The sequence below is a fragment of the Hippocampus comes genome, unplaced genomic scaffold (genome assembly GCF_001891065.2).
Source record: "Hippocampus comes isolate QL1 unplaced genomic scaffold, H_comes_QL1_v1.1 scaffold1, whole genome shotgun sequence".
Lineage (NCBI taxonomy): Eukaryota > Metazoa > Chordata > Actinopteri > Syngnathiformes > Syngnathidae > Hippocampus > Hippocampus comes.
Genome location: NW_017805010.1, coordinates 831353 through 854601, shown reverse-complemented (window position 1 = coordinate 854601; position 23249 = coordinate 831353). Strand labels below are relative to the sequence as shown.

At 42.6% G+C, this 23249-nt stretch overlaps 2 protein-coding genes and 1 long non-coding RNA gene across 10 annotated transcripts in view; 2 read left to right on the top strand and 1 right to left on the bottom strand.

Moving 5' to 3' along the window:
- Positions 1 to 865: 865 nt before the first annotated feature.
- On the top strand, positions 866 to 5235 carry borcs6 (BLOC-1 related complex subunit 6). Of its 5 annotated transcripts, none has more exons than XM_019863172.1 (8): positions 866 to 983; positions 1529 to 1584; positions 1801 to 2330; positions 2434 to 2626; positions 2699 to 2881; positions 3426 to 3589; positions 3677 to 3760; positions 4066 to 5235. In XM_019863172.1, the coding sequence occupies exons 3-8, from the start codon at positions 1809 to 1811 to the stop codon at positions 4189 to 4191; spliced, it is 1272 nt and encodes a 423-aa protein (XP_019718731.1). In that variant the 5' UTR covers positions 866 to 983; positions 1529 to 1584; positions 1801 to 1808; the 3' UTR covers positions 4192 to 5235. The 5 variants fall into 5 exon arrangements, with proteins under 5 accessions (XP_019718731.1, XP_019718730.1, XP_019718733.1 ...); XM_019863171.1 differs by having other exon boundaries at positions 1798 to 2330; XM_019863174.1 differs by having other exon boundaries at positions 1529 to 1588; positions 1798 to 2330; positions 2702 to 2881.
- A 462-nt stretch (positions 5236 to 5697) lies between these two features.
- Positions 5698 to 22577, bottom strand: LOC109511826 (hyaluronidase-2). Of its 2 annotated transcripts, XM_019863161.1 has the most exons (7): positions 21788 to 22577; positions 11035 to 11688; positions 9187 to 9435; positions 8211 to 8357; positions 7667 to 7753; positions 7217 to 7399; positions 5698 to 6375 (listed from the first exon to the last, which is right to left on the bottom strand). In XM_019863161.1, exons 2-7 carry the CDS (start codon positions 11629 to 11631, stop codon positions 6037 to 6039), a joined length of 1602 nt encoding a protein of 533 aa, XP_019718720.1. In that variant the 5' UTR covers positions 11632 to 11688; positions 21788 to 22577; the 3' UTR covers positions 5698 to 6036. The 2 variants fall into 2 exon arrangements, with proteins under 2 accessions (XP_019718720.1, XP_019718721.1); XM_019863162.1 differs by lacking the exon at positions 21788 to 22577 and having other exon boundaries at positions 11035 to 12036.
- LOC109511827 (uncharacterized) overlaps positions 17670 to 23249 on the top strand; it is a 55473-nt gene continuing 49893 nt past the window's right edge. For all 3 annotated transcript variants that reach the window (XR_002167399.1, XR_002167400.1, XR_002167398.1), the window contains exons 1-2: positions 17670 to 17991; positions 20499 to 20603. This is a non-coding gene — a long non-coding RNA (uncharacterized LOC109511827). The remainder of the gene's footprint in view (positions 17992 to 20498; positions 20604 to 23249) is intronic.

The window sequence follows — 23249 nt, the reverse complement described above, 5'->3', positions numbered from 1 at the left end:
CCTAGTTTGCTCGAGGCACATACATCCAGGAGGGTTTAAGGACTGTCACAAAGGTATGGGGCCAACCCAGAAAACGGAATATATTGGGTAACCTTGTTAATACTGCCACACAGTGGTCAAGGGTTATTGCGTGTCAAGAACTAATCTCAAAACTACTTTTCCATCCATCCATCCACCATCAATCCATTTTCTATACCGCATCTGTGAGATTGAGCGGTGAGTACAAGTGAGCAGGTCAACTTCCACACAGGAAGGCCAAAAAATTGCGTGCGGTGCTGCTTAATTTAACCATTTATAATTAAGTAATTTGAATTACAATTTTTTTTCATAAAAGAAGGTTACACATATTGTATGCGAGAATGTTTTTACTCATGAATTTTATTCTATTATGATAAATCAATTTTAAAAATTAGTCATTGATATACATGAATAATAATAAAGTTTTAATACATTCAAAAAAAGGAACCAAAACATTCAATTGATCAGTTTTAGGTTATACAGTATTCCTGTTCCAGAAAGACACGTCGTGAGTGCGTGTGCATGTGAGTGCGTCTGTACGTGAGTTTGCGTTCGTGTTTGTGCCTGCAATTAAAATCTGTTCCACTGAGATTATAAACCACTATATTGTCTTTATGAGATATGCACTGTAAGAACGTTTCCCCATATGGAGAGCCAGTGAGAAAGGCGCAAGATCAAAGACTCCCAACATTGATGATTGTACATTATTGAAGTCAAAATACTTGATTCGTATTACTTTAACGTTTCTTAAAATGCAGTGATCGACGCGCTATTCCCAATGTCCATTTTAATCGTGGAGAAAAAAAAATAAAAAGCGGAACTAAGAATTGTGTTTTTTTTCCTTAGGCGGAAACCAAGCCGTTGCTCACGGTGGGGAAGGGTTTTACAAACGGACTTTGATTTTGATCTGTTTTTATGCCTGCAGAATCTACCAGTGTGATTGTTTCATCTTCAAATTAAAATTGGTATGTAGACAACTCTAATTTTTATCATAAAGATGATAAAGAATACAGTTTTCACGCATCTGCATGTGGTCGTCGTTTTCTTGCAGAGGCCTTGGCAGCTACTGATAGCCACTTGATGCTAAGATGCTAAATGGTTTTGCATTGAGCGACAGCCTGTATTGACAGACAGCGAGCAGGGCGCCTAAATGGCTACATTTCATTGTACCGTTTAATGTCAGCATTTCAACTGCTCTCATAATGCTCAAAATGAATATTTTCGTGTTTGGTGGTTTGTGCTTCACTTAAATTTCCTTAGCGACGGCGCCACAGCTGACAATGTGATATGATGTCATGTGATTTGATGCTAACAGTAGTGCTAATAAAGTTGAACTTGGTCGATGGTTGGTGCTTCTCGCGAAACAACAGTCATAAAGCTGTAACCAGATAGACTAGATCCTTTGATGAGCCCCTTAAGAGAGTACTTTGCACTGTTTTGATGTCAAATGGATTCGATATGATTTACCATGTATTGTGATTGAACTATGAACGTGTAATTTTGGCTGCAGGTTGTCCTCACTTTACAACCGAGTTCCGTTCCCACAGCAGCGACGTACTTTGAATCGTACGTAAGTATTGCACCGTGGTCCAGTCTTTCCCAACCTATATGTACTTATATGTATGCCGAAAAAATGACGATCTTGTCTCACTTTACAAACAAATGTGCTTATTCAGTGTTTCATTGTCGGTCTTGCACCAGTTGAGAATCATTGACTTAAGAAATGAAAGCATATGGTTTGATTAAAAAAAAAAAAGTAACATGTTGTCTCTTCTCCAGCAGGTGGAGGGATGAGTCGCTCCCCTGTGATTGACACAGAGGTGCCGGAAATGGCAAACGGGGTAGCGACACCTCCCTCTTCGGAAAACAGTCCTCATATCGCAGGTTCGTTGAATTGTGTGGGACTCAAAGAGGACTTCCCCGAGGAGGGGTCAGAAGAGGGCTCCCAGAGACACACAGAGAGCCACAGAGTACATGATCACCGTTGTTTGGACACCGAAATCGGTGACGATGTCAGAACAGGTCATTTTTCCCCACACCCATCTCACGAGATGGACCTCTCCCCCTCTGAGGACATATACACCACACACACTGACTATGTAGTCGATCCGGCGGGCTTGGGCGCTGTGCAGCTTCTGCAGCAGGACTGGTCAGGGAAAGCGTCGTCCGAGCATTCGTCTTGTAGAGGACATCCTGTCACCACAGAGATGGACAGTGGAGAAGAGGAGAAAGAGAAACAAGATGAAGAGGAGGGTGAGAAGAATGACAAGAAGTGGCGGAATGAGTCTGCGCGAGAGAGAAAGGAGGTTGAGGTGGGGTCGTCTGCATTTATTATATGTCAGTGTGTGTAATTGACTTGGTAATTGAACTCCTTTCTGCTTCCTTCCTTGACCCACCCCCGCACCTACATTCCAGACTTTACGTCACTACTCCTCCTCAGCACCTGGCCCCAGCACCTCCTCGTCCTCCTCCCCGCCGCCACCACCACCTCTTCTCCCCTCCGATGACACACCTTGCCCCCCTCACGTCATGGCCCAGGTGTGGGTACGCAACGTCCGAGGGATGCAGGACAGCAAGAGCCTGGATGAGATCAGCCAAGCGTGTGGAGGTAGAATTCGGATTTCTAAACAACCACTTAAGGGCTTCCACTTTTAAATGTGTTGAGCTCTCATCTCCATAGTAGGAGCGGGGGTCCGGGGGGCAGGCAGAGGGAGTCAAACCGAGGGTCGACGGGCAACCATCTCCTCGGCCCTTGAGCTGGAGGGCACTGTCAGCCACGAGGGAGACCTGACCAACTTCATCACCAAGAACCTGGAACAGAAAATTAAGATGAGCTCAAAGCCCAGTCTGGACTGCAGTGACTGTGAGTATGACAGTGGTGGAGCAAAGACATTCGTCTGTCAGGAATATGTTACATGCGGGTTTTTGTGATGTCCAAAAAAAAAAATAATAATTTCAAAACTTTTTTTCAACAATAATATGATCTATAATCTGTATATTCTCTCTCTCTCTCTCTCTCTCTCTCTCTCTCTCTCTCTATTTGTGTGTGTGTATAGTTTACTTTCATGACAATATTGTCTCTAAAGCTAAACTCATATGGGCAAACAACAGACAAAATGCTACAAAAAGTATTCTGCCATCTCGTGGAACAGCATTTGATTGTTCTGCCTCTCACTTTATGTGACTGCCTTAGACAGAAGAGTAAAGGTATGTGCGTTATTTGTCGGAGTTCTAATTTTTGGGCCAGTGTGAGTGAGTTTTTCCTGCGTCACACCCGATGATGTTACATTGGGGGGAAAAAAGATGCCTTCTCCGGTCATCTGATATGAAAAGCGTAAACCGAAACATTCACAATTCCGTCCTCATGTTTTCGCCTTCTAATGTCTTACATGTGAAATTCTTGGCAGCGGATTGTTCGGGTCCCATCTACCGTAGCCGAGGGTTGTCTCGACGACCGGCAGATATCCCGCCCATTGATCCAACCGTCCTTGTCGACCTGCAGAGGCACACTCAGGAAGTGGCGCAGAGTGTGGAGACGATGATGCGCAGCCTCAACGGAACCATCCAGAATGTGAGGGCTTGAGCATTCGTGGCGAAGTGAACGTTTCCTTCATTTGGTTGCGTTGAATGATCCTCCTCTCTCTGCGCCTCTGACTAGATGACGGCTTTGAGCGTTGGCTACATTCAGACATACAGAGACTCGGTGGACAGCCTGGGAGAATCTGTGGACATGAGTATTAAGGTGATCAGCCACAATTCTGACACGCTACATTTCAAATAAAGGTTATCTTATCTTTAATTTTTAACACTTTAGTTATGTGATATGAATTCTAGGCCTTATCACTCAACTCTGTCTCCATTTGAAAATTTAGTCAAAGAGAGAAATGTGAAAAAATGATTTGCATACAGTCTTAAATTTATCAAAGTCTATCGTACATTAAATTAGTTCCGCCCTGACTTTCTCCATTTTTCCTCTTGTGTTTTCGGGCGCTTAAAGCGCAACACATAATTGTGTTTGACAAACTCTTGCTTCCTGCTCCCTCGCAGGGCATGTACACGCTGATGGCGCGTTGCGAGGAGTTGGACCGCTCCATGCAGCCCATCAACATCCTGGCGGCGCAGATCCGAGACATCAAGCGAACTCTGGACGCGCTGGAGGCCATCTGCAAGTAGCTCCGGCCAACATTAGCGCTTCGCAAAGACTCCAACACCAAGCACACCCCAGGAGGTCCTCTGCAAGTAATCCCACCTTTCTGCACTCTTTGCAACCGGGCTCATCTTTTTGCAGTACCAGGCATGCTGGATGATTTGGCCCTTGCTCGTTACGGAACGATAATCTTGTTTGTGCATTGTACTCGTTCAAAAGGCTCCGTTGTGAGACCGTTGAAGACGCGAGTGTTGACCTCCGCTTTGAGGAGCAAAAGTATCCGTCCGGGAATCTTTGTTCAGGTTGCACTAACCTCTCCTTCCCACATGGGGGCGATGTTTCTCTGTTTTGCTCCAAGGACAGTGATTTTTATTTTTATCTTTTTGGAGGTGGGCTGGGCGCTATTTTTAATAAAATGCAATAAAGGCACACACATCCTTCACTGCAGGCCAAGCGGGGGAAGGTGAGCATGACGGAGAGCTGCTTGTATTTATTTTTATTTATTTGGTTACATTGCAAATTTGTAAGTACAGTAACTTTCTTTGGGACTACTGAGATGCCAAAGCGCCATTTCGAAGCGTTCACCGTGTTTCATGATTGCTACCTAAAGGACAGATTAAAGCTAGTGATTGATGTTTCATTGCCCCCTATGTCAGATTTTTTTTTTTAATTACTAACCTTCATATCACAGGTGCCTGCATGGACAGTTCTTGTTCATATTTTGTCAGCCAAGGTCAATGTCGCAGCTCCAGATTTGGAGTTCAATGCCATAACAAGTTTCCATGACGGACATTTCGATGATGTTCGGTCATCTTCAGAATTGACTATGATATGAAATCACTGTAGTGTCGACCCTATAAACCACTCAAACAAATAGATTCACTTGGGGATTCATTGATAACAAAATGAGCTTTTTGGACTGTGCTGCTAATAAAACTGGAAAAAAAAAGTGAAGGATTGCTGTTTACAATCGGTTGCTAGTTCGCCTACTTCATGTTGTTTTCTGTCATGGGGCATCATCTACTGTTATGTCATATTTGATTCAATAAATTCACTCGGGGGCACCAAGAGTGTAGTGTAGTAGTATTTGTATATTTGGGGGGGGGGATATTACTGAGGAAGAGCAGAAAAAAAAAGTTGAATGTTTGAATTGATATAGCTGGGGTTTTTTTTAACCCTCTTATTATCCTCCAATAATACTCACACATTTTACTCTTGGGGTCAATTTGACCTCAGCGATATTTGGCTCCAGAAAAAGATGTACCATATTTTCTGCACTATAAGACGCTTCGGATTATAAGGCTTACCTTCAATGAATGGCCTATTTTAAAACTTTTTTCATATATAGGGCGCATTGCATTATAAGGCACATAGGATAGAAGCTACAATAGTGGATGCAGTTGCGCTTTGCATCCACTAGATGGAGTGACTCTAAAAGGAATACAATACAATACAGCTTTATTTATAGCAAGGGTCTCAAACTTGGGTCCTTGAGGGTCACTTTCCTGCATGTTTTCCGTCTCTCCCTGCTGCAACACACCTGTATCAAATGATCAGCTCACCAGCAAGCTCTGCAGAAGCCTGATAACAGCCCTGATCATTTCAAGGAGGTGTGTTGCAGCAATAAAAATGGTTGCTTGGATTTGGAATCTGTTTTGTTGGCAGTGGTATGATGACTTTTTTAGGGATTGCTCATCAACCACTTTTTCCACCGGTAAAATGGAAAAGGTGACAGGTGTTACAGTACCACTGCGCATTGGCACATCCTGAGAAAGTTGTACGCAAACGTGCGTGATATGTCCAAACGTGCGTGATATGTCCGCAGTCTTGCTTAAAGGCACTTCAGTTTGGTCCTGTAACTGAAGGTTGCGTCAGTTCACACACAGACGCGCAGTCACCAGCAACAACAAAACGGTGCAACGGTGCAAAGCCAGTGGGGCCGACGTGCTTCCACTCGGCTCCATCGTCGAGGCACCCTTTGTTATGGAATCTGTTGTCAAGGTCGCGGAAGTCCCTGCTAGCTCTCCGGAAATTTGCTCAAGCGTCCCATCCACAGAGATTCCGTCTTTGGGGGACTGCTGATCTGAGACGTCCCGATCTGAAGTCTTGTACCACTGACATTGGAAGTCTTTCTTCCACATCTCAACTGGGTCCGGTTCAGCTGCCTTAGCGTCTGGATCGGGCTTGTCTGTGGCTTTGGCTGCGTCTGCCTGCCGGGACAAAATGGTTAGTGGCGGGACTTGAATTTGTTACTTCGGGGCATTTTAATTGAATGAAAATATTTGACAGGGTAAGCCATCCATCCTTTTTCCGATGCTGCTTATCCTCATTCATGTGACAGATGAGCTGGAGGCTCTCACTGATGACTTTGGGCGAGCGGTTGCTGGCAAAGCGCAGGGTACATATAAACAAACATTCATACAATATATCAACAATTTAGAATCTTAAATAAACCTAACATGCATGTTTTTGGAATGCGGAAGGGTGTTGCAATATCCGTACAGGGAAGAAGGTGCAAAGTCCACACAGGAAGGCGATCGCCGCGTCTCCAACCCCAAACTGTGAGGCAGATATGCCACTCGCTTGCGCACTGCGCTACACCGCAAACTTGTTTCGTCAAATGTATTTGAAGTCAACAAAACGACAATACAGTACGCGTCCGCAAACGAGCTTCCCGTTTATTTCTTGGCGATGTCGCTTGCGTTTCTTCAAACGGTTTCAAACTGTTAAAACAAAACAAGAAGAAGGCGGCATTTTTCACCATTGAAAGTGCTCCAACTATGTGAATAGGATGTTGTTTTCATTAAATGGCTGTAGAAAAATACGCGTGGCGCACTATATCAAGCCATGCAGTGTGATACAAAATCAGCTGGGACGGTTTGGATTTACCCCTTGTTTGATGTTGCGCATTTTAAACAGATTTGCCCATTTCCATTCATGGCTTCCACTGGAATGAGGCATCGAAAAGGACATCATCATCGTTATCCATGAAATGCTTAATATGCGTAACACACGCAACCACGAACAACCATCAATCACTGTTTCTGTCACCTTCTCTATCACGTCAGCGGGTGGTGGAAGGTGGAGGTAGGTGGAGCTGTCTGGATTCTGACGGACACATCTGCCTTTTCCCTCGCAGAGGGAGGCTGAGCAGATCCCGGTTGCCGTTGTTACGTTCATGGAGTAAGGTCCCAAGACCTTGCGGACAAACTCTCCCAGGTCCTGACATTCTCTCTGCATATGGACGGACACAAAAAAACACATTGGAAGTGATGTTTATGCGCACTTGATTTCATTTTGTATTATTTTATTGCCGATATGTTCATTTTCATTCAGAAACAGACATTGATGACTGCAAGATGATGTGGACAATAGACAAAGTAGCTGCAGTCGAAACATAGATTTGCCACGCGTCCGTCCACCACCTGTCAAAAATTATAAATTGGCTCCTCCGAAGCATGTTTGCGCTTCTTCAAAATGTCATCCTGGCATTTGCCTTACCTCTGTCCTGGTCTCACTTCTCTGCCAGATGACCACCCCGGCTGTTCCCATGGCAGCGCTCTCACCAATGCTGTTGACCAGGTCTGCCTGGAAGAGGACAGCAAGGTGCGGAAGACACTGAACGTGTTTGTCATCTTGCATTGCCGAGCCACATTCGTTCCGTTGAGACTTTTTGTGGTCTTTCTGAAATGTGCCAAGATGCCACAAGGTGGCTGCAAAGCCTTGTCAAATACAAAAGAAGTGCTTTGGTGCTATCGTGTGGTATTTTGTTACCAAGGGACTACATATGTTGAAGTGAGGGGAGGAGCTTCTTTCAGACAGGCCGAAGTGGTGGCTCTAGAAAAGTACCAGTAATGCTTTGGTGCCATCTTGTGACATCTCTTGGTAATGCTAAACATTTTGGGGGGTTCAGGGCATTTTATAATTTTTTTCCACTGACCACGCACAATGCATCCCTGCCCCAAAAAGTGCTTTTTTTAAACTGAAAATTGAAACATTTAAGCACTTCACCTTTGCGTTCATCCAAATCACACGTATCTCCCACCTGAGAAAGGAAAGTGTTGGTCGAGGCGTACACACTGTTGACCAGTGGAAACACGGGAAGGTCGAACGACACTCCGGCCAAAGAGGAAACTCGCAGCGCCTCCTGGATTTGACTGGACAAATAAAGCTTCCCTCCGGATGTTCCGCCCTGTGTGAAAAGCGGGCAGATGGATACATTTTTACATGCAGATCCAGCAGAAAACCCCAAAACAAGACATCATCAGGATGTCCAAATCCCATCCGTTTGTGCATTACTTCTATCTTCTGTCAACCGACAGTAATGCATCAAGTATTTGCCGACGACTAAGACGGTAGAATAAGAAATGGAACAAGAAATAGTAGTCATGCAGTACTGCCGGTGATGGGGGAAAGGGGGGAGGGGCACCTTCTTTACAACATGGTGAGGAGTAATGCACCAGCACTTGGGGCATTCCGAATAACCGAGAGGCACATTAGAAGAATGCTATGGGTTCACGAATAGTCAGAGTGAAGTAGCGCATACTCGGAGCCCATTTCTGAAGGCAACCATGATGCAACGGCTACGAAGGCAACACACTTTGGAGGCTCTTCTGTTCTTGGTCTCCATTTTTGTAAAAATAAGATTTTCCCCACCAAAATGCGACGTACACTCTTGAGCAACTTATGTATTTTTTTTTTCTTCTTCATGGTGCTTTTTTTTTTTTCTAACCGATGCGACTTATATTCTGGAGCAACTCCCAAAAAAAATGTGTCGCACACAGGAAGAGAGAGTGTCACTGCCTCACACTCTATGTTCACATGCTTATCCCGTAATGAAACGCAGCGCAGCTCAGCGTCACCACCCCTGAGAGCAACCATGATGTGGCCCCCGTGATGGTTAACACACCTTCTTGCCTGTGTGGTGAATATCAACACTATCTGTGTCAAAGTGTAAGCATGCAAGAAGGGAAATCAAAACCGATCATGGCCCCAAACAACACTTCGGACCCTTCACCCACCTGTAGCTTCTCAAGAGTGAGAAGAGGGTATAGGGCGGAGCATCGCTTCCACAGCCACAGAAGCTCGTCGTTGAGGGCCTTTTCGGCAGGGGGGCACTGGCCGCTGTAATTGGCTAACGCGGTGAGCGCAGAATCGCCGTTGTAGCAGCTCGGGTAAGGGGAGACGCCCCATAACGCTTTGGGTCGCAGCCGTCTTATCTCCCTCAGGGTTTCCATCATGACGGACTGGGCTGCTGCCTCAAAGTCCACCTGGCACAACAGCATGGAAATAAGTCAGCTTTGCTCTTTCTTTTTAATCCACAATTGCGATTGGCAGTTTCATATGTCAGAAATGTTCTATAATGTCAGCAGGAGACGATTTGTATTTCAATGTCATATTTCACAGTAAAGAAAAAGTCTTGATTCGATTTTTAGCAGTACATTTGAGCCATCATCCAGCGCACTCTACACTTCCAAAAAAAAAGGACAAAAACCTCTGAGGATGCATTATTAAAAGCCCCGAAACATAGAATCCAAAAATGCTCATCGCATATATTACAGTAATCGGTTTATTCAATTGTTGCATCCTATGTTTTCGTTAACGTAATGTCTCTCCAACTGAAATGGGAAAAACGCGTTACGTTAAAATTATTCTTTTTTTCCCCCTTGCCTCGAGCACACTGGAACATATTGTTCCAAAGGAGGCCAGAAATAATGACTTGTCTGACAGCAGTCCATGTTTCTTTTGTGCGATGGTCCATCAGAGTTGCATCTCGACTCAGAGGGAGGTCCACAACAATCTTTCACTCAGCCTCTTTTATGTTTCATCCGAATAACCCTGCTGAAAAACGATGGTATTGGTTGTTTTTTGATGCATTTAAGTGTTTTAGTTTCCGTCCTTGCAGTGAAACCGAGTCCCAAAAGTTGATAGATTTGGATGTAAGCTAAATGTCCTCAATTGATCTGTGTGCCGAAGCACCACTCGCTTCAAAATTTTGCCTTGCACCAAATCTTTTATTGTGTCACCTGGCAAGAATAGCTGCATATTTGCAATACTAATAAAAACAATTTTCAATTGATTAATAGATTCGATATTATATGACTTACACAACGCTCAAAATAAGCAGTTTCGCATTGCAGTTCGAGAGACAAAATTTGCACTCCAAAACATTTTGAAGTGGACAACTGAGAGTCAACCACTAAACAGTCCCAAAAGGTTATTGCTGGGCTGGACATGCAAGCGTTATAATGGAACAACAACGTGCCAGACGGAGGCCGAGGCCTCAAGTAGCTCAGTGTTGACGCCGCAGCAGCTAGCTACAAGTAGCAACGAGCTTCGATTGCACTGCCGCACCTGAACACGTTGCAGTCACACCTAAGTCGGTAATCATCACCGCTGTTGCGGCGAATAAGCTACGCTTCTGTTCTGACAAATATCGTTCTCACGAAGAGATGAGGAGGAAACATGGAAAAGCAAAGCTAATTGCTAAAATAGCCTACGCAGCTAGCGTATTTAACCCAGAAATGAAGTGCTTGGGTGATCGAGTTCACTTTTCATAGACGTCGGGCTGGAACCGCGGTAAAGTGGAGAACATCCAACTTTGGACAATACATACACACATAAAATGTAAAAAAAAAAAAAAATTAAAAAAGCAAAACTAATCCTAAAACTAATAAAAATTAAACTAAAACGCAACATTTCCCCAATAACTAAAACCAATTAAAATTAACAAACCCACTCTGAAAAGTGATTGAAATTAAGCCAATTCAAAAACAAAACTCAAAATGAATAATAAAAATTCCTAAACTATTAAGGCTCGACTTGTTACTGTATTCACTCCTCTCACTGCCACATTCTGTCCTTCTTACCCTTGACCACTTCTCCACCTCCTCCGGTGTCCAGTTAGGGAAGAAAGTTTTCAGCAAGTTCCTCGATGCTTCTTGATACACGGCCTTCTTCTCTCGATTCCTCAACCACTGCGGTAACCACTCAGCCCAGTGCAGCACCCCCAGGCCGAGGTACCTGGGCGTAGGCAAAGCTGCATCTAAGTCCAACTGAGTTTTCTGAAGATGGCTGTCCAGTCGCGTGTGCTGCGGTAGACCCCCATTAACCCTCGTGTCTTTGTCGATAAAATACGGGTAGCTTCCCAGCGTGTCCTCATAGAAGACCGCCACACGGCCCTCACGTTCCATCCCAAAAGAACCAGGATCTGGCCTCATGGTGCAGGAGGAATCTGGGATGCCCCAAAAAATTATAAAAGGCTGTCCGGATAGGAGAGGCGGGCGCGCTTGTTGTGGCGGAGCAGCCATGCTGAGGCCAGCAAGCAGTAAGACAAGGAAGGTCCGTGGAACTGTCGTCCGTCCTCGTAGGCCAGCTGAAGAGCAAGAAACGACTGCTAGCTTAGTCCTGTGTTGAAATGGCGGCCATTTTGGCTTTCGATTGAGTGGCGAGTTGTTCCATGCCATTGGAGCTGCTCGCTGTCAGCGTCTCACTCCTTCAGGCTCCAGCAGCCAACCATGTTTCTGAAAAGCAGTCATCAGAAATGTTTTTAAAATAAGTTATGGTCAAGGTCTTGAGGTGAGTCAACCCTTGTGACCTCTTCAATTTTATTTTCCTTTAATGGCAGAAATGTACACGCACAAAAAACTGCTCGAAAACCATCTTGCATTTATATTTCTTCCTCTTGAATCCATTAACTTCAGCCCTGACCAAAGTGATCAAATATTCAGGAGTTTAACCCTTTAAATGCCAGGTCAAATGAATTTTTTTTAACACTGATGACTGGCAAAAATGGTAGCATTTCATGCTATGAGACATTTTCTTCTCATTGAAATGTGGACATTACAGAATTCATGAAAGATTTTATTTTGGAATGGCACAGAGATTAAAAACTGTGGTTTTAACCCTTTCAGGGACAGCGGTTACTACAATGGACAGCTTATCAGGTTATCAGGTTACACTGTAACAGGGGTGTCAAACTCACTTTACTGTAATGAGGGTTTTGGTCACAAGAAAATCCTTACAATATCACTCTTATTTATTACAAAGGAGAAAATGTGGGTGAATTTTACTTTTGAGCCCATATTGCCCTGCCCTTGAAGCATCTTTTCAATGTTCATAAGAATGGCAGGAACCATCCACTCTCTACCACGCAGTAGTGCCTTCACAAATACAAAGTAGATCCCTACCCTCACATTTTTTCGTTCACTCTTGTTAAAAGTTTGGCCTTGCAAATTCAACAGTGTAGTTTATGTGGTGTTTTTAGCAGTGGTAATATAACAATTTGGCCCCAAACTTTTGCCCAAAGTCAGTGGTAATCCATGAAGGAATATTGATAATGTCGTGGTTTGGTGTGTCACATGCAGTCTGTTACATCAGGTGTTAGATAAGACGAAGCAGAACTTTGTTACTTTTGGATGAACTCTGATTGGTTGTAAGGTGTGGATTATTAGCAGATGATTTGCCCCAGTGAAATCCATTACGCTCGTGACATTATCCCTTAAAATCACACCTGCTGAAATGACTTTGGACACACAACCTGCTTTTTGCCAATAATGGGGTTTGCTTCTCATCCACCTGCATGATTTGGAATTGAGTGTCATTTTGGGCTTTCTTGGTGGTCGACTGTGGATGAATATGAAGTACTTTCATCTTGCTGTTTCAAGAGCTCGGTTTAAGAACTGGGTCTGACGACATCTGATTTATTGACGCCAAAGAGGTAGGTTGTATTTCAAATTTTATTGGCTGTACAGTGTTTGTTTTCTTGTTCTACTATTCCTTACCATCAGATTAATATCCTTTTTTTTATGACTTAACATAGTCAAATCAAAGTGAAAAATGAGAAACATCATTTTCTAATTTTCTAAAGTCAGCCAAGATCATCTCTCTCTCTCTTTCTCTCCCTCTCCCTCTCTGTCTCTCTATTTATTTATTTATATACCGGGGGCCCGGTGGTCGAGTAGTTGCATGTTCACCCCGTGCCTACGTGGCTTTTCTCTGGGTACTCCAACTTCCTCCCACATTCCAAAAAAACATGCGAGGCAGGCTGATTGAACATTATAAATTGTCCTGAGGTGTGAGTGTGAGCGCGGATGGTTGTTCGTCTCTGGCTGGCAACCGGTTCAGGGTGTCCCCCTGCCTCCTGCCCGAAGACAAAATATCATATTTATATTTCCTTATTTATTTATTTATTAGTTCATCAGTCGGCATCCCGCGGCTCCGGAGCCTCATGCGGCTCTTTCATCCTTGTAATGCGGCTCTGATTGGCTTGGGAAAATAAATTACTAAAAAATTTTTTTTTGTATTTAATTGAAGTGTGTTTTATTTGTGTTAGTTTTTACATTATTTTAGTTCTAAATTTGAAGACTATTGTGATGTTGAAATATTAAAATATTAATTAAATTATTTGATTATTTTTTTTCGTCGCTCAAAATAGACGTCACACTGCGGAAGCTGGTATACCCGCTGAAACGGCGTCTATTTTGAGCGACTTTCAACCCCGGCAAAGCCAATGGAGAAATGTAAGAAAAGAAAAATATCTCAAGAAAATAGAACATTCAATGATGCCTGGGCAGATTCATTTGCATTTACCTCGGGCGAGAGTGGCCTACCAGTATGCCTAATTTGTGGAGAAAACTGGCTAACAATAAAGGGTCAAATGTTGCAAGACATTTTAACAATACACACAGAGCCTTTGCTGAAAAATATCCAGAGGGAGAAGAGAGGAAAAAAGCTGTTTCGGAACTGATGCAGAAGGCTGACCGGACGAAAAATCAATTCAAGAAGTGGGTGAAGTCTGCAAATTCAACTACATATGCAAGCTTTGTGGCCGCTCAGGAAAATGTGTTCATTACATCGGTAAAATTTAATTTTCTCCGTAGCACTTCATAAGACATAACCACACTATAGTTGTTTATACAAAGTGTAAAGGTAAGAAAAAGCAATATATACAGTGTTATCTTCATTTTCGATAAGATAAATGGATATAAGGATGACGCCTCATGGCATTTTTCTGCTTTCGTTTGCTACATGGACAATTTAAATTCAGCTTTTTAATTTATTTGAAAGAGACATTCATTGTTATTATTTTTCAAGAATTCAAAATGTTCAAAATGTGTTCATTAAATGAATAAAATGTAATTTTCTCTGTAGCACGTGGATTTCATAAGAAACATGCTGCGGTAAAGTATTTGAAAGTTTTTTTTTTTTCATTTTAGATGTGCGGCTCCCAGTGTTTTCTTTTCCGTGGAAACCGGGTTCAAATGGCTCTTTCGGTGTCAAAGGTTGCCGACCGCTGTATTAGTTGTTTCTATATTCATCCAACCATTCTATACCACGCATCCTCACCAGAGTCACAGGTGAGCTGGAGCCTATCCCACCTGACTTTGGGTGAGAGGTGGAAACTGATCGCCAGACAATCAAAGCACATGCAAACTCGAATTCTTTTCAGATCAAAACTGTTTTGTTGTGGAATATTGCCCGTCGCAGACAGCAGCAATTCTCCTTTAAACTCTGCTGCAATATAACTCCTATCACATCACTGTGTGTTTGGGGGGGTCAACTGCCTTTTTTCTGTTTACTCTGACAAGTTTTACTTGCAAATGCGTTCGGGGGCAACGAAACTGACTGAACACATCAGTTAAAAAAAAAAAAGCATCTTTTATTCAGGCCTGAGAGGTTTGATGAAAGCAATGTAAATAAAAAACATGAGTGGGAGCAGTGCAGAGCAAGCCGAGACAAGACACAATATTTGAGCTCGATGTGAGTTTCAGTTCATCTCTCCTCTGACACCAAGCCACAGAAACTCTGATAAATCACCACCATTAAAGTACGCGTAAGCCTCCAGTACTTTTTCTGCTGGAAAGCTTCCACAATCTGCCTTCTTCTGTTTTAACTTCTTAATTACGGGGCTTCGTCCTTCCTGTGTTAAATTTGGATGTTCTCCCCATGCTTGTGTGGCTTTTCTGAGGGTACTGTAGCTTCCACCCACATTCTAAAATCATGCACGTAAAGTTCCTTGAAGACTGTAAATGAATAAATATGAATGTGAGAATGCTTGTCTATGGTATATGCGCCTTATGATTGCCAATTAGAAAATGATCCCGCACTCTGTAAATTAAACACTCGGCAACTTGACTTAATTTCAAACCTGCAGGCTTCTACCCTTGATTAAACCACAAATGTTTACTCTCCTACAGTTGACCCCAGATTACCTGCAGCTCTGTACCATTTTTTCCAATATTTTTCAGTAATTTCTCAGTATTTGTTCAATACATTTCTTCTTTCTTTTTGAGGAGGAGGTGGGGATTCCCCACCCCCACCCCAAAACACATATAGGAGGTTCATCAGTGTTTTTTGTAGACGTGTTTGGGTTTACAAATATGTATGTTTTTTGTGTTGGGGGGGTTCTCTCTTCAGTGGCATTCAATTCTATAGTTTTATGTTGTAATATCAACATTCACCACTAGATGCTACACCTGACTTAATTGTATACTTTCCGATGCTACAACATGAGTAGGCCTAATCATTTTTTGCAGATTTGGAATGACATGCAGGACCAGCATAGTACCTGAATAGTATTCGCATTTTGAGTGACTTCATTCTTGTGGAAAATGCACAGAATGAGCTCTTGCACTTTGCTATTCAGCAGATGTGCTGTCCTTGAATGCGAATTTTTATGCAAGAGAGGCTTTTGCACAAGTAAAAAAAATCATTGTGTGGTTATTTTGTTGCTTGCTTCAAACCCTGTGTTGTGGAATGTCCAGCCACCCAATATCCAAACTGCTTATCCTCACGAGGGTCGCAGGCGTGCTGGAGCCTATCTCAGTTTTCAGCTGTCTTCGGACAGTAGACCGAGTACACCCTGAGCTGGTCGTCTTTTATACATATTTTGAGAAATGTATGATAAAAAATGAAACACATGAGCAGCACGTCCTTTGCACATATAGACAGACATGTTTTACCCATATTGAAAATAGCATTTTTGTCATACATCTGGTTAGGAAGTGCCTGGTCCTATATGGATCCGCCCCCAGTAGAACTGATGAAAAATTGCCACCCCCTCCAGCATTTTAGTTGCCGTTCCCTGATTTAAAGTGTAATTACTGTACTTGGTCATGCCAACGACAGTGACCAACAGAACAGCTCAATAATCTCCCAGATCACATCCTTGCGAATGCTAAGAGGGTTAAAAGGTCGTAGAATGCATAGTATATGCTAAGTAAAGCTTTTTAAATCCTTGGTCATCCGTGCCAGACAGGGGAGACCTCCAGACTATGCATTTATGATCATAATTTGGTACATTGGGACAGTCTGGTTGACAAAATTCATTTACAAGATTAAATTCATGACATTACTTTTTGTATATGACCCACACAGTGGATAAAGGACAGCAACACGGGTGTTGTTCCAGCACACAAAGTAAATACTTGCAACTCGAAAAGCATTATGTTAGAAATTGCGCTTTTAAGAACATTCATTTTATAAAATAAAACTTGTTTTCATGTCATTTTTAGCCATCAGTTTAAATCTTCATAAGCTGCTGTTTTACAGAGTATGTCCAGTGCCTCACTCAATGTCAGAGGTGAAAGGTCGGCGTGATGATGACTGCTTAATCTGTTGAGGCAAAGCTGCTGGTCTGTGTTTACAAGTCTGTCTGGGCTGTTGCTCATCCTTAGCCCACCTCTCCTGCTTAACTTGCAAACACACATCTACATATTGGCAACTGCAAACCATAATAGCACCGAGTTAGCTGTTTTTTTTTTTTTTCTTAATTGAGAAATTTGAAAACACATTTCATGTGGTTAGGTCACAGTGTCAGTGGCACTGCCTCATGGATATACACAGTATGATCCAATCAGGATGTGAGAGCAGTGCAATCATTGTCACCTATCTAATTGCCTAAAAAGTGCAAATGCAGGAGTGAGACACCAGCGGTGTCTTTTATGGCCCTATCTAGCTACTTGTAAAGTCCATCCATCCATTTTCTATCTGCCTTATTGTCATTAGCATTGCAGGTAAGCTCAACCCTATCCCATCTGATGTCAGGTGAGAGCGAGGCTACACCATGGACTGGTCGCCAGGCAATTACAAGACACATACAGGATAGACAAACAACCATCCATACTCATATTCACACCTAAGGACAATTTAGCCAATCTAACATGCATGTTTATGGAATGTTGGAGGAAGCCAGACGAAAACAAAGTGCATACATGAATGCCAGGGCTCAGATTCAAACACCACATCCTCAGAACTTGTTTTTTAGGTCGTCCCGGCCCATGAGGGAGGCTGGCTTTGTTGTATATACTGTACCTTTCACCAGTCCTCACAGACTGCAATGTCATTGTCCCGTATTGTTTTTACTTCACCAATTACTAAGCTGTGTGTGCGTGTGTCTGTTTTTTTTTTTTTGGGCTGTGTGCCTGCTCGTGTTGATAATGCGTGTGACTTCATAAGTAGTGTGTTTTGCAACCCCGCAGAAGAGGAAGATCTGCCGGTTAGAAAGTGTAATTTAGCATTGATGGAAGCGTGGTTACAATAACAATGACGGAGTGACAGACAGGCTGACGCGCCTCAAATTGCCATGTTCTGTCTTGATTGCGTTTCAGGTCCAGCTGGGGTGGAGGGCGTTTCCCTCCTGCAGGTGCACCTGTGCTGCGTTTCCTCATCAAGCCTAGCCTTGTATTGAAGGACTCTGATTTCTGCTACGCCTTGTTGAATTATTGATCTTGCTTGCTTGACGTTGTGCTTCAAGTGTGATTTTTCTAGACCTCTCGATACTATTCATCGTCTCTCTGATTTTGTTCATCTATCCTTGTTTGTAAGTATTTTTGTTTTTGCTCTTTGCTTTCGTGTGATTGGACTTTTAGGGATTTCGTTTGAGTATTCTTGGTGTTGAACCTTGCCTTTGCAAGCGGTTTTGGTTTCATGCAGTGTCTTTCCTGGTATCTTGTGACCAGCAATTTCAGTTCATACTTTGTGTGATTTTCTTTAATAAATATTTTTGAAATAGCACTTTGTCTGAGCCTGCATTTTGGAATCTTAAAACATTATGCGGTTAGGTCAGATACTTGCAACTCGAAAAGCATTATGTTAGAAATTGCGCTTTTAAGAACATTCATTTTATAAAATAAAACTTGTTTTCATGTCATTTTTAGCCATCAGTTTAAATCTTCATAAGCTGCTGTTTTACAGAGTATGTCCAGTGCCTCACTCAATGTCAGAGGTGAAAGGTCGGCGTGATGATGACTGCTTAATCTGTTGAGGCAAAGCTGCTGGTCTGTGTTTACAAGTCTGTCTGGGCTGTTGCTCATCCTTAGCCCACCTCTCCTGCTTAACTTGCAAACACACATCTACATATTGGCAACTGCAAACCATAATAGCACCGAGTTAGCTGTTTTTTTTTTTTTTCTTAATTGAGAAATTTGAAAACACATTTCATGTGGTTAGGTCACAGTGTCAGTGGCACTGCCTCATGGATATACACAGTATGATCCAATCAGGATGTGAGAGCAGTGCAATCATTGTCACCTATCTAATTGCCTAAAAAGTGCAAATGCAGGAGTGAGACACCAGCGGTGTCTTTTATGGCCCTATCTAGCTACTTGTAAAGTCCATCCATCCATTTTCTATCTGCCTTATTGTCATTAGCATTGCAGGTAAGCTCAACCCTATCCCATCTGATGTCAGGTGAGAGCGAGGCTACACCATGGACTGGTCGCCAGGCAATTACAAGACACATACAGGATAGACAAACAACCATCCATACTCATATTCACACCTAAGGACAATTTAGCCAATCTAACATGCATGTTTATGGAATGTTGGAGGAAGCCAGACGAAAACAAAGTGCATACATGAATGCCAGGGCTCAGATTCAAACACCACATCCTCAGAACTTGTTTTTTAGGTCGTCCCGGCCCATGAGGGAGGCTGGCTTTGTTGTATATACTGTACCTTTCACCAGTCCTCACAGACTGCAATGTCATTGTCCCGTATTGTTTTTACTTCACCAATTACTAAGCTGTGTGTGCGTGTGTCTGTTTTTTTTTTTTTGGGCTGTGTGCCTGCTCGTGTTGATAATGCGTGTGACTTCATAAGTAGTGTGTTTTGCAACCCCGCAGAAGAGGAAGATCTGCCGGTTAGAAAGTGTAATTTAGCATTGATGGAAGCGTGGTTACAATAACAATGACGGAGTGACAGACAGGCTGACGCGCCTCAAATTGCCATGTTCTGTCTTGATTGCGTTTCAGGTCCAGCTGGGGTGGAGGGCGTTTCCCTCCTGCAGGTGCACCTGTGCTGCGTTTCCTCATCAAGCCTAGCCTTGTATTGAAGGACTCTGATTTCTGCTACGCCTTGTTGAATTATTGATCTTGCTTGCTTGACGTTGTGCTTCAAGTGTGATTTTTCTAGACCTCTCGATACTATTCATCGTCTCTCTGATTTTGTTCATCTATCCTTGTTTGTAAGTATTTTTGTTTTTGCTCTTTGCTTTCGTGTGATTGGACTTTTAGGGATTTCGTTTGAGTATTCTTGGTGTTGAACCTTGCCTTTGCAAGCGGTTTTGGTTTCATGCAGTGTCTTTCCTGGTATCTTGTGACCAGCAATTTCAGTTAGCTTCAAGTGTGATTTTTCTAGACCTCTCGATACTATTCATCGTCTCTCTGATTTTGTTCATCTATCCTTGTTTGTAAGTATTTTTGTTTTTGCTCTTTGCTTTCGTGTGATTGGACTTTTAGGGATTTCGTTTGAGTATTCTTGGTGTTGAACCTTGCCTTTGCAAGCGGTTTTGGTTTCATGCAGTGTCTTTCCTGGTATCTTGTGACCAGCAATTTCAGTTCATACTTTGTGTGATTTTCTTTAATAAATATTTTTGAAATAGCACTTTGTCTGAGCCTGCATTTTGGAATCTTAAAACATTATGCGGTTAGGTCAGAACCCAACACAAATAGCAGTGATGAACTCTAATTTAACAAAGATGGAAGCACAGTTAAAATAATTATGACCGAGTTATGGCAGATTTGGTCAACTTCAATTAAGATGGACTGATGACGATGCACTGGCAAAATTTACTGACTCACCCACCTGAATGTCACGTCAATGTAAGCCTTACATTTAATGGAAATGGACTAACAAAAGGTTCTTAAAAAAATCGAACGTCCATGATGTCTTTGGCCTTACTGCTGCATCCTAATTGGTCATCACTAGACTGGAAATACTTTGATTTATGGTATAATGTAACATGTAAGGTTGATTAAACCATTCTTGTAAAGCCCACTAGCCAAGCAGGCAGCTTCATCCGTCCATTTTCTATACCACTCATCCCATTCAGGGCCACTGAAAGGTGAAGCGCATCGCAGCCGACGTTGGGTAAAAGGCAGGATACACACTGGTCTGGACATCGGTTAGACCGAGGGCACGTACAGTATAGAGACAGGTAACCTTTCACACCGCCACTGAGTGCAAATTGAGCACACAGGCAAAGGATGTCACACCACCAGTGGCTAAATGTTATCAAAGCATGGTACAGTGACGTTCTCAAACTGGGGTGAGGGGAATGCCGGTCTCCCCTGAGCACCAACTTGAGGTTCCACAAATGAATTTGCAATAAATTATTTTTCATCATGCACATCAATAAACCGAACACAAAAACCAATAGAATAGACCAGGGGTCAGAAACCTATGGCTCGCGAGCCAGATGTGGCTCTTTTGATGAATGCATCTGGCTCGCAGATAAAACAAAATATTCTCGCTTGTTTAAAACCCATGTGTTACAATTTCTACAATTTTTGTAGATTTTTGCGATTGTCATCTTTACATCAAAGACAAAGCATAAAAACTGTGTGATATGAAATATTCCAATTCATGTTTTATTTATATAGATTTATATTTATGTTTTGGTCATAGCACAATACCGCTTTTATTGTCCATAGAGGGCAAAAATACAAAGAAAAAAATAAGAACTATATGTGTATGTATAGCACTGATGCCACTGAACATGTCGAGTGGTTGAAAGTAAAATAAATATTCAGGAATAATACTTTTACAATTTTTGTAAAATTGTATGTTGCGTTATATAAACTTATTCACATCGACTGCAGCACATGGGTTAATCCATCCATTGATTTTTCATTGCTCATGTCCTATTCAGGGCTGCAGTTGGCTCCAGGAGCAATTTGTATTGGATAATATTTTGATATTTTGCTTTTATGGCTCTCTTAGTCAAAAAGGTTCCCGACCCCTGGACTAGACCATCACGTTGGTGGAAACAGTGCATGCTAGCGACGATAGCTAAATATTGAATTTGTTTCACATTGAGGTCTCACATATGTTGCCATCTTGGGTGGTGCTATCCATGACTGCTAGTTTTCTTTTTGCAGTTTTTAATCAAGAAACACACATCTGTAATTAATCCTTGATGCGTGCCACCTTGCGTGTCTTCATTCTGCGACTTCGCAATCATAATTGTACTCATACAATTTGTACAACCTTAAATTCTCACCTTGTATGGCCAAAATATGACCATTTTGTACCCAATCAGCTACATTTGCAAGCAGAGTGTAACCTTAAAAATGACCCACCAAATCTTTTGGGCCAACGCCAATAGTTTGCAAAACTCACCAAAGCCAAGGTTGGGTTCTCCTCACAACCTGGACATGGTTTCAGGGTGTCTTCACCTGAATTTCAAACATTTTCCTCTTTAGAAAAATCCAAGTACTCTGATGGATTAGTGAAGACATGGAAAAAGACACAGCGGAAGCAGCCTAACACCCGGAAGAGAGAAGGCAGGGGGTGGAAGAGTCAGGAATAGCCAAGCGAGATGAAGATTGACAAAACAAAGAAGGAATGAAGCTGGAGAATTTTACCGGAGGAGTGATCAAGTACACGGAAAGATGTGTGGGTAGGAATGTATGCCAGTGCCAGGCTAAGCTTCCTTCCTGCGAGATGCCGAACGAGTTTAGCAATGACCGCACTGGTTCACATGACCATCGACACCGGCTGTAATCCCATAATCCTCTGCTCCACTGCTGCTACCCTTGTCCAAACAAACACTTGACATGTTGGATTATCTCACCTGGCTTCCTCTCTACCTGCAGATACTCACTTCCTCTTGACTTCCACTCTTGTTCTATTTCCTCCCTCTCACTGTCCACCGTTTTATTTTTCACTGACCTCGGTTTAGGACAGTTATGTCTTCACATCGGAATTTGGGGAAGGATCTTTCATTATCCCAGTGCACAAAGCTAAATTCATAAATATTCTGGACTCCATTCTACATGGAACCCCTCTGAAGTCCACACCATCACCCCCTCACACTTAACGTTCTTGGCCATATTTTCTCTGGTTACACTCTGGTAATGATTCAACTTCTGTGCTTAAGTCTCTGACATTTGGAAGCATATTGTTTCCACACCACCGCAAAAAAAAAAAAAAAGTTCATGTGGAATGTGATCCAGTTCTTGTTTCAGCATCGTAAATTTCAAGTTACAACGTGATAAGTTGTCATGTTAAAATGTGAAAATTATCATGTCAATATGTGAAATTTATGGAACTTATTTTTTTTCTGATGTGGCAGCAATATGCTTCTGTATTGAAATGTACTTAAGTAGGAAACACAAAAATGCCTCCTGTGATTACTTGGCACAAAAAAAGTAAAACCTCTCCTTTCTCATGAGTACTTTGAAACAGTAATTCATGCCTTCGTAACATCCCGGCTGGATTACTGTAATGCACTATAAATATAGAGTACTTTGGAGTCAGTCAATCCTCCATTAAGCGTCTCCAGTTGGTCCAGAATGCTGCTGCTCGCCTCTTGACTGGTACCCGTAAGAGAGACCACGTAACTCCTGCTCTGGCATCCCTTCTCTGGCTCCCTATACATTTTAGAGTTCTTTTGAAGATTCTCTTGTTTTCAGATCTTTAAATGGCCTCACTTAACCTTGCCTAACTGAGCTCCTCCACTCCTACAGACCTGCCCGGTGCCTCAGGTCTGCGGACCAGACATGATTAGAGGTACCAAGAAGTAAGTGGAGGCTCAGAGGGGACCGAGCCTTTTCCGTAGCTGGTCCCTCTCTTTGGAATG